The 10,986-nt window shown below is 41.5% G+C and overlaps 1 protein-coding gene across 1 annotated transcript in view; it reads left to right on the top strand.

Annotated features, from left to right (window-relative positions):
• Positions 1–2,664: 2,664 nt before the first annotated feature.
• Positions 2,665–10,986, top strand: part of NOTO (notochord homeobox) — a 19,288-nt gene continuing 10,966 nt past the window's right edge. The window contains exon 1 of the mRNA XM_006862987.1: positions 2,665–2,833. Within this exon, the coding sequence (XP_006863049.1) occupies positions 2,665–2,833 (169 nt within the window). The remainder of the gene's footprint in view (positions 2,834–10,986) is intronic.

Raw genomic sequence — 10,986 nt, 5'->3', positions numbered from 1 at the left:
GGGTTTCCAAGGCTGTAAATCTTTACGGGAGCAGAAAGCCTCATCTTTCTCCCACGGAGCAGCTGGTAGTTTCGAACTGCTGACCCTGAGTATAGCAGACCGATTCGTAACCACTGCGCTACCAGAGCTCCAACAACAATGAATGGTTAGCCACTGAAAACCTTATGAATAACAAACAGTGGAACATTGTCAGATAAAGTGCTGGAAGATGAAAACACTGTGAATAGCATCAGAATGTTGCCAGAGATAGTGCTGGAAGATGAGCCCTTCCTTCTCTGCACCAGGTTGGAAGGCACACAGAATGAAACTGGAGAGAGCTGCCCCCTCAATGTAGAGTTGACTGTGATGAGGAGAGTGGAGTAAAACTTTTGTGACCTTTATTTGCTTACGGGTAACAACTCAAAATGAGGAGAATCCTCAGCAAACATTCATTAATAATTGGAACATGGAATGTATGAAGTATAAATCTAGAAAAAAGTGGAAAGTTCTTCAAAAATGAAATGTATAAGATTGATATCCTAGGCATTAATGAGCTAAAATAGACTGGCATTGGCCATTTTGAATCTAACAATCATGATTTACTATGCTGGGAATGGCAAATTTAAGAGGAATGGAGTCATATTCATCCTTAAAAAGAACATTTAAAGATTTATCTTGAAGAACAACACTATTTGTGATAGGATAATATTCATACGCCTACAAAGAAGACCAGTTAATACCATTATTATTCAAATTTATGCACCTACCACTAAAGCAAGTGATGATGAAAATTTGAAGAATTCTACCAACTTCTTCAGTCTGAAATTGATCAAACATGCAATCAAGATGTATTGATAGTTGAGGATAGTCTTGAGAAATGATTCTCTCCATCCATACTGCCGACTTTCAGTTTGGAAATATTTCTGGCGACCACGCTTAGGGACCTTGCAGGATTCCCCAGTAAGTAGCATTGGGAGGCCTGTTGGCTGCCTGGACTGGTGAGCCCAGGAGCACAGCAACTGAACTTTCCTAGCAGGTCTTCAATCCTGTGTCTCCTGCAATCACCATTGCCTTCACTTTTGAGATCCCCTTGCTTTATTCTGGGTGTGCACATAGAGGCACGGTAAGTGTCCCTTCTGTTTCTGTTTCTGTTAAGGTTAACCTCTATATCTGAAAAATGGGAGCACAGGCCTCAATCCCAAAGCAAAGCCCTGTAGGCGTAATTCTGTCTGACTGGTTTCTGTATGGGTGCCCTCCTATGACATAAAAGGAAATGGTGTTCTACTGTAATACAGTTTGGCCAATGTACAATCTAGATTATGGGGCGGAGGCGGGGGGAAGGATATAATCTTTGAATGGATCCTTATTATTATACCATCTTACATTATACCATTATTCAACCTCTGTGTTAGATTGTCTATTGTAAAATTACTTTTGTTTTTGTTTTTGTACTGTATTTATGTTTAAGAAACTGAAAACCTGGAATTCCAATAGTATGTAAACTATATCATGTATATGTATTATAGTGCATTTATACTGCCAATATGAAAGCCATGCAGAGGGAAAATGAATACAGATGAGTGTTAGGTGAAAACAGAGTACTAAGCAGGCCTAGATGTGAATATACAAAGAGATGAATGGTTGCTTTTTAGTGAAATATAGCTTTTGATTGTAGAATTATCTTACTATGCCTTCTGATGCACAGCAGCTGCTAGTAGGGAAAAGTATAGCCTGACCTAGTGAACCTGCCCTGCCATATTCAGCTGCTGAGGGAAGCAGTTTGGAAGTGATTTCTCTATACCACATCCTTCAAGGGACACATTTTGGTTGAGGGATACCCGGAACAAAGGCAGGGCAATACCCTCTCCGCAGATGCCCATAGGATTGAATACAGAAGGGCAATCTCGTTTCTCTCTCTACCTTGGACATGTTAAATAGGAAAAATTAAATCCTTCCTATTGAGATGTTGTTAAATGCTGTCGGGTTAGTTCTGGCTTGTGGCGACCCTGTGTGGGGCTTCCGACGAGCGACTGATAAGCTTGAATAGCTGACCTTGCAGTTCGGATCTACTTTGTGGTCCAGCGCATTGACCCACAGTGCCACACCAGGATGACTCAACCAAAATGACAAATTAAATAACCACACTTTTTGCTACCCTGGTGTGGCACTGCGGCGTAATGCGTCAGACTGCAAAGTCATTTGAACTGCAAGGTCGGTGGTTCAAGCTCACCAGCTACTCCTTGCAAACCCTATACAGGGCAGCTATGGGTCGGAATCGACTCGACGGTACTTAATAACAACAATAACAACAACATTTTTGCTACCTATCATCCTAATTGGGCAAATATTCAGGCTCCTGTTGGCCATGCTCCTGACCAGCAATGAGAGAAAGCTGGTCTGAGATAAGGCATTGGATGAAGCCGCACGCATCCATGGAGAAAAACCTGAACAGGACCTTTGTCCCAGTCAAGGTAATTCCTCCAGCTGACACAAATTGAAATCTAAATGTGCCTACTGTGGTTGGAGCACTATAAAAGGTACATTCTCAGAGGTCTGAAGAAGGGAGTTTCTAAACAAAAGAGCTTGAACATGGTACAGGCAGTTCAGTAGACGCCAACTGAGAACGCTTACTGTAAGTACACAGACCTTGATCCTGAGAACTCAGCAAATATCCGAATGGTTAACATGACTTTTATCTCCCACAGTGCCTCGGATATTAAAAAGAAATTGCAGAAATTCGACAGGGCAATTGGCTTGAATGTATCCCAGCTGGTGGATATCACCTTTGAGGTATTTAACAGCCAAGAGCACAAGAAATCTCAGGCCGTTACTGTCTTCCTAAAGACCACTAGAGGTAAGCCTGTGGGGCCCCAGGGAGGACCCCTTAAATGAGTGCCCAAATCTCAGGGGAGGATCTAACAGAAAATGCCATCCTCCAACTCAACAGATGGTTGAAGAGGCTTCATTGTCTGCAGAAGACCGATAGTGACTAGGGGGCTTGGGGGTGCAGCATGATTTGGTGTCATACTCTGCCACCCCTATTGCTGCCACCACCACCACCACTACCCCCCAGGAACCTCAGCTAAAAATAACAATGGGGAACAGACTGGATTTTTGTTGGACACTGGTGCCATTTATTCAGTGGTCAGTATGCCTCTGAATTTCCCATCGCTCCATTCAGTGATGGTGACTGAGATCTCAGGGAGGCTTGAGGACCAGTTCTTCCTGAAACTCCTAGACTACTGAAAAACAATGACTGCCCCAGTCCCCTTACTGGGCCAGGACCTGCTTCTAAAGTTGCATGTTCAAAGAACTTTTCTTCTTGAAATCAAAAGTCTGCAGATGGAGGTTCCTCATGAACATGCCTGGTAATTACTGATTCAAACTCAGGAAACCAGTCACACTAGCCTGAGGAGATCGATAATCATATAAACCCCTCGTGTGGGCTAGCAGAACTCTGGGAGAGCCAATAAGCATCCTCCACTGAGGTCTCATTGAAGCCTAGAAGCTAACCATCCCACAGAAACCAATATCCTCTCAGGAAAGAGGCTGAGAAATTCACTCTGGCCAGCTCATCACGGTCCCTATCAGGTCGTCTTCCTGCTGCTTGTCCCAGGCCTGCTTCCCCCCCTAAAGATAACCTGAACCCTTCCAGTCTGGAGATCATGTTCTCAGAACATGGAGTTAGAAGAAAAGTGGACTGGACCCTGGGAAATCTTACTAGTCACCCCATCAAGTTAGCAAGACTCAAAGCCTAGATACACTATACCAGAATCACGTCTTACCCGTCAGTTGATAGGACCACCTGGACATAAGAAGCAACTGGTGAAACCCAACTAAAGATAAGAAGACGTCCCTTAAAATAATGTATCTCCTGCTGGTTACAATGGGACTCTGGCAAGACATTATTTCCTTTCAATGGGTCTATTTAGGTTGGAGTGTAATGAAAGTCTCTGATTTTTGTCTTTCAGGGTGCACTTACATAGAATAGACCCTTACCTCATGTTTAGTAGGGATATGTACGCCTTTAGAGTTAATTCAAAATTTCGCCCTTTTTCTATATATTTAAAAGAATATCACTTATGATAACATCTATAATTGGGGTCTGGTGGTAATGAGAAGAGAGAGACAAGTTCTCTATTCAGCTTAGAACAGGTACCCCTAGTGCCCATTGTGTGCAGTTCTCTGGATGTACAGCTGATTGCAAATCCTTAAGAAACACCATTCCGAACTGTACAGAGGTAGAGACAGTGTCCGATGCTCACGGACATGTTAAACTACCTTCTGGGTGGTTCTTCCTGCGGGCATCAGTTGTTTTTTTTTTCAATGTTCCCATCAGTGTCTCAAAGGGATCCTGTTCCCTTGGATGACTTACCACCTTTTTTCTTAAGATTCAGGATTTAAAAGAAACAAAGAGTTGAGTAACCGTAACCGGGGAAGTTAATCTGTTGACTGTCTAGTGATCTGCATTTATTTAGCTCTACAAAATACATAGCTTTGTCTCTGTTTGTCATGCCTGCCATGGTAACTGCCCTAAATGTAGAAGTCAGTCAATTTGCCCATTCAATGGTCAAAGCTCTAAACACAACTTCCCAAGCAATCAATGCCCTAAGTGTAGAACAGGTCAGGGAAGCACTTTTGGAAAACATGGCTGCTATAGATTATTTGCTCTTACGGCATAATCATGGATGTGAGGAATTTAAAGGGCTATGTTGTTTTAATCTCTCAGACAATTCTAAATTAATCGAACAAAAACTGAAAAACGTTAAAGGAATTATTTCTAACATTCAGCAAAGAGAGGGCTCCTTTGGAGCAGATATCGAAAGTTGGTTATCTTGGTTACCTAATCTGGGGTGGCTATGCACATTAATAGTGGGTGTCAGAGTTTGTATTGTCAAAGGAATTTTTATATGTTGCTGTATTCAATGCTTACCTTGTTGTATCACCCTTTGTAAAACTTGCTGTTTTTCACAACCTAAGCTTAGTTCTTTTGATCCAAGTAACAATGCCCAGGATCAAAATAACTGTTTTCATTTGAAGCAAATTTCATAGAAATGAAATCTAAAAATAACAGTGGGAAATGATAGCATGGATCTACTGACCTAAATAAATGGAGTCAGGTTAGTCATTGAGTCTGAAGTGAGGATCCTGCAAATGAGGAAGTTTATATATAGGCTGGGACGACCTTGTGGTCCTAGAAGGAGGATAGGACAAGGAGAATAGGACATGCTTAAACCCACTCAGATAGTTATCTCAGAAATTAAGCAGAGACCCTAAAGGTAGAATGTTTGAGAAGGATCATTGCCTGATTGTTCCTTTTTCCTGAAAGATGGAATTCTTGAGAAGGGTCATTGCCTGATTATTTTTCTTCACCCCCCACCCCCCGAAAGATGCTATCTTGATATTAAACTATAGTAAGTGTATATCCAAATGTGACATACCCTATATAATGTGCCCACTCTTCATAATGGACAGGATGGTCTTGAGAAATGATTCTTTCCCTCCTCCAGACTGCTGGCTTTCTGTTTATAAAGCTTGAATGGGATCTCACCCCATCTCTGTGATTGACTACAGTGACAGGCAGTAAACTCTAGTTTCAGTTTGGCAATAATGTAATGAATATGTCTGATTTCTGTTTGAAGAGGGATTGTATGTTGAATAACCCTTTACCTCCTGCCTTATTGGCATTGTACTTTTGTAACACAGCTCAGCAGGATAGTTGAACTTTGTGAAACTAAGGCCTTCTACATCCTACTAGATTTACTGGGGCAGGGTGGGGGAAGGAGAGGCCCTATACATTTGGAAGACTCACCACTTTCCCACCTCAGAGACAGGACCTGACTGATAGACCTCATCGTTAGGGCTCCCCTCAATGACTTCCGTATTGATCCACATTTGTTCAGTCCAGCTGAGCATGTGACCCTACCCCTTTTGTAATGCTTGCTATGGTCTTGACCCTAAATCAACAAGTATACATCCAAATGTAACTTACCCTATATAATGTGCTTGCTCTTTGTGAAAGGACGGTCTTGAGAAATTATGCTATCCATCCTCCAGACTGCTGGCTTTTTCTGCTAATAAAGCTTTGATTGGATCTCAAAAAAAAAAAAGTATTGATAATTACTGGTGATTGGAATGTGAAGATTGGAAGAGGAAGGATCAGTAGTTGGAAAATGTGGCCTTGGTAATAGAAATAATGCTGGAGATCTCACGATAGAATTTTGCAAGACCAGCGACTTACTCATTTCAAATATGGTTTTTAAACAACATAAAAGACAACTATATACATGGACCTCATTAGATGGAATACACAGGAATCAAATTGTCTACATCGGTGGGAAGAGATTGTGGAGAAGCTCAAAACCATTAGCCCTAAAATTCCAGGTACTAACTGTGAAACAGATCATCAGTTGTACCTATGCAAGTTCAAGCTGAAGCTAAGGAAAATTAAATCAACTCAACAAGAGCCAAAATATGACCTTGAACATATCCCACTTGAATTTAGAGACCATCTCAAGAACAGACTTGATGTATTAGACACTAATGACCAAAGACCAGAAGAGTTGTGGGATGACATCAAGAATACCATACAAGAAGAAAGCAAAAGGTCATTAAAAAGACCAGACAGAAAAGACCAAAATGGTTGTCAAAAAAGACTCTGAAACTTGCTCTCCAGCATCAAGATGATAAAGCAAATGAAACAAATGAGGAAGTAAAAGGGTTGACTTGAAAATTTCAAAGGTCAGCTTGAGATGACAAAGTCAAGTATTATAATAAAATGTGCAAAGACCTGGAGTTAGAAAACAGAAAAGGAGAGCATGCTCAACATTTTCCAGCTGAAAGAACTGAGGAAAAAAATTCAAGATTTGACTTGAAATACTGAAGGATTCTTTGGGCAAAATATTGAATGATGCAGAAAAAGAATACACAGAGTCATTATAAAAAAATAAATGGTCAATTTTCAAACATTTCAAGAGGTAGCATATTATGAAGAACCAATGATACTGAAGGAAGAAGTCCAAGCTGCACTGAAGGTATTGGCATCTGAATCCAGAAGCTCAAGAAGACAAAGTCAAGCATTATGACGAAATGTGCAAAGACCTGGAATTAGAAAACCAAAAGTTAAGAACACACTCAGCATTTCTCAAGCTGAAAAAACTGAAGAAAAACTTCAAGCCTCAATTTGAAATATTGAAGGATTGTATGGGTAAAATATTGAATGATGCAGAAAACATTAAAAGAAGAAGGAAGGAATATATAAAGTCCGTGTATAAAAAAGATATGGTTGTGATCAACTATTTCAAGAGGTAACACATGATCAAGAGCCAAGCATACTGAAGGAAGAAATACAAGCTGCACTGAAGGCATTGGCAAAGAACAAGCCTCTGGGAATTGATGGAATACAAATTGATGCAGCACAGGAGGCACTCGATCATCTATGCCAAGAAATTTGGAAGACAGTTACTTCGCCAACTGATTGGAAGCGATTCCAGTTGTGCTCATTCTAAAGAGAGGTGACCCTAGCCACAGAGGACTAGAGTGGAGAGTGAAGCATCCAGCTGATAAGAAGAGAGGGCATATGCATAAGAACACCCACACTTGTAGATAATACCCACTTGACCTGGCTTCAATGACTGGATGATCAGAGCTCAACTAGAAGAAGAAAAAGAGGAAAAAAAGAGTAATCTGATACAATTTGATGAACTTGACCTACACCTATGGATGCAGTAGCTCAAAAGAGGGAACAAATCTTTACAGTAAGGATTATTCCCACCCCCTCCACACACAGAATAGGCAGGAATGGGCAACTTGGACATAGGCTACCCAAAAGGGGGGGCAACAAAGACAAGAAGTGACTGTCTTACAAGCTTTCAAGAGGGAGCCTAGATCTAAAGGGCAAGGAGGAAGGTAGAATCTCCACTGAGTAGTATCCAATCAGTCTGGGCAGGGCTGATGAAAGGAGATGCAGATAGGTCTCTTGTAATACAATAGTGAATAATTGTTATCAGGACTGATTGTGAGGGTTGGAAATATAAAGGTAGACGTTTTGTAGCAAAAGGAGGGGAGTGATTTACTTTGCAGTCCAGGAGCGGAAGTCCCTGGGGCCATCAAGGGAGAAGAGCGGAGAGCCAGACCTACCCAGAGAAGCAGTGATACCAGAGATGTAGGCAGAGACAATGATGTGGAGAGACAGAGCACCTGGGGACTTTAGACCCAGAGAGGTAGAGGGACTGTGGTAGAGGTAGAGGGAGGCAGGCTTGCAGGGTATACCCTTTGGTTGGTTGATAATGCATAGAGGGGATTGTAACCATGGCAATGAAACGATATATACGATAGGATGAATGTAAAGCTAATTTTCTCCCATGTAAACTATCACATAATTCATAATAAAATATTAAAATAAAATAAAGAGAGCTGACCCAATGGAATGTAGAAATCATCAGGCAATATCATTAATATCACATGCAAGTAACATTTTGTGAGAGAAAATTTAAAAGCAGCTGCAACAGCGCATCGACAGGGAACTGCCAGAGATTCAAGCTGGATTCAGAAGAGAATGTGGACAAAGGATATCATTGCTTACATCATATGTATATTGGTTGAAAGCAAAGAATATCAGAAAGATGTTTACCTGTGCATTACTGACTATGAAGAAGGCCTCTTGACTATGTGGATCATGACAAACTATAGATAAAATTGAGGAAATAGATATTCCATAACACTTAATTGCGCTCAAGAGGAACCTACACAAAACCCAAAAGGTAGTCATTAGAACAGAACAAGGGGACACTAAATAATTTAAATTCAGGAAAATTGTGTGCTAGGAACTTGTATTCTTTCACCATATTTATTCAACCTGTATGCTGAGCAAGTAATCCAAAAAGCTGGATTCTAAGAAAAAGAACATGGCATCATGGCTGGAGGAAGACTCATTAACAACCTGTGATATGCAGATGATACAACCATGTTGCTAAAAGGGCAGAGGACTTAAAATACTTACTGATCCAGATCAAAGACTACATACAGCCTTTGACATGGTTTACACCTCAATGTAAAGAAAACAAAAATCCTCACCCACTGCCACAGAGTCAGTTCCAACTCAAAGTGATCCTACATAGGGTTTCAAAGACTAAATCTTTACTGAGCAGACAGCCTCATCTTTCTCTCATGGATCAGCTGGTGGGTTTGAACCATTGACCTCGTGGTTAGCAGACCAACATCTAACCCATAGTGCCACCACGTCTCCTTTCTCCCCATAATGTTGCTGTTAAGTAAGTGCTGTGGAGTCAGTTCTGATTCATAGTGACTTTGTATAGGGTTTCTGAGGACCCACTTGGGTTTGAACGCCGACTTTCAGTTAGCAGTCCAGTGCTTATACTACAGCATCACACCAGGTCTTTACTTTCTTTGAGCTAAAAACACAGTCCTAGCTAAAAACACAGTTTCATTTCATTCTTGTACCAGTTCCAGCAGGTAAATGTTATTTTGATAATATTTAAACCACAGATCTGAGATCACAGAAGGCTGGAATTTGAAGCCATCTTTGTCCAACTCCAAAATCTACATTTTCATTTCTTGCGTCCCAGTGTCCCCCACCAGCAAGAACTGTTGTCTCTATGGATTTGAAATGATTGGTTTCTGTTTCCCTCCTCACAAAGTGAGCTGTGGGTGAGTCTCTAGAACTCCCAGTAAATCTGACTGTGGATGAGGGAGTGTCTTCTTTCCAAGTTCACATCCCACCCAATCCTAGGGCTGTTTTTGTTCCCTCTCTTCTGATCCAGCATCCACTGGCCTGAACACAGTAAGCTTAAACCCGGGTGCAATTCAGCAGCTCATTTCAGTTGGCCCACAAAGTACTGCAGGCTAGGAGGCTGCTCAGAAGGGGGCCAATGTTTATTTAATGGGGGAGTGCAGATCTGGTGGCTGCCCACCCTAGCAAGTTTCCTCCCATCCCCATTAGAAGATGAGAGACATATTTCTGTCTGAAACAGTTGCCGCCCATCCCAATGACACAAAACTACCTTCGACCTGACTGGGAAGTTTCAATATTAGGTACTGACTTGGGAAGATAGAATGCACTTGGAACCTGGAAGTCTGGAAGCTGTCTGAGCCCCAAAGCCATAGCGCTCTCTGTACACCAGGCAAATTCTAAGTGCTTTACACACATTAATTCATTTACTTCTCACAGCAACCCTTTGAAGCTACTAAGAACAACAGCCTAGTTGTTGTTAAGTGCTGTTGAGTCAATTCTGACCCATAGCGACCCTGTATAGGGTTTCCAAGGAACAGCTGGTGAGCTTGAACTACCGACCTTTGCAGTTCAAACGGCTTTGCAGTCTGATGCATTAGCCCACAGCGCCACAAGTACCGATTATTCATCTGTAAATTGGAGGCAAAAACACCTGTCTGAGTTTTATTATTAGTCCCTTTGTTGTTGTTGTGTGCAGTCAAGTTGATTCTGACTTATAGTGACCCTGCGTAGGGTTTCAGAGAGCAGCTGGTGGGTTTGAATTGCCAACCTTGTGGTTAGTTAGTGTGGTCAGCAGTCCAGTGCCAATCCTATAGTGCCACACCAGGGATCATGATCCACTTTACAGGGGATAAAATTCAAACAGTGACATTTTTTTTTTTTTTTTTTGTAACCAAGGACAACAGCTAGTAAGTACCAATTATTCATCTGTAAATTGGAAGCAAAAATACCTGTCCAACATCCACATAACACAAGGCATTCTATAGACCATCACTCCTATGCAGTCACAATGAACCAGTATTTCATAATCTGGAAACTGTTACAATACTGTACAGATTCTATCGATCACTCATCCATCAGTTTGTCATACTGTGGTGACCTGTGTGTTGCTATGATTCTGGAAGTGACACCACTGATATTTTAAGTGCTACCAGGGTCACCCATGGTGGACAGGTTTCAGCTGAGTCTCCACACTAAGACAGACTAGGAAAAAGGAGAGCAGACTACTTCTGAATGTTTACTTTATAAATAGCAGC

The sequence above is a fragment of the Chrysochloris asiatica genome, unplaced genomic scaffold (assembly GCF_000296735.1).
Source record: "Chrysochloris asiatica unplaced genomic scaffold, ChrAsi1.0 scaffold00052, whole genome shotgun sequence".
Lineage (NCBI taxonomy): Eukaryota > Metazoa > Chordata > Mammalia > Afrosoricida > Chrysochloridae > Chrysochloris > Chrysochloris asiatica.
Note: the sequence above shows the minus strand (reverse complement) of the source record. Positions and strands in the feature narration are given on the sequence as shown.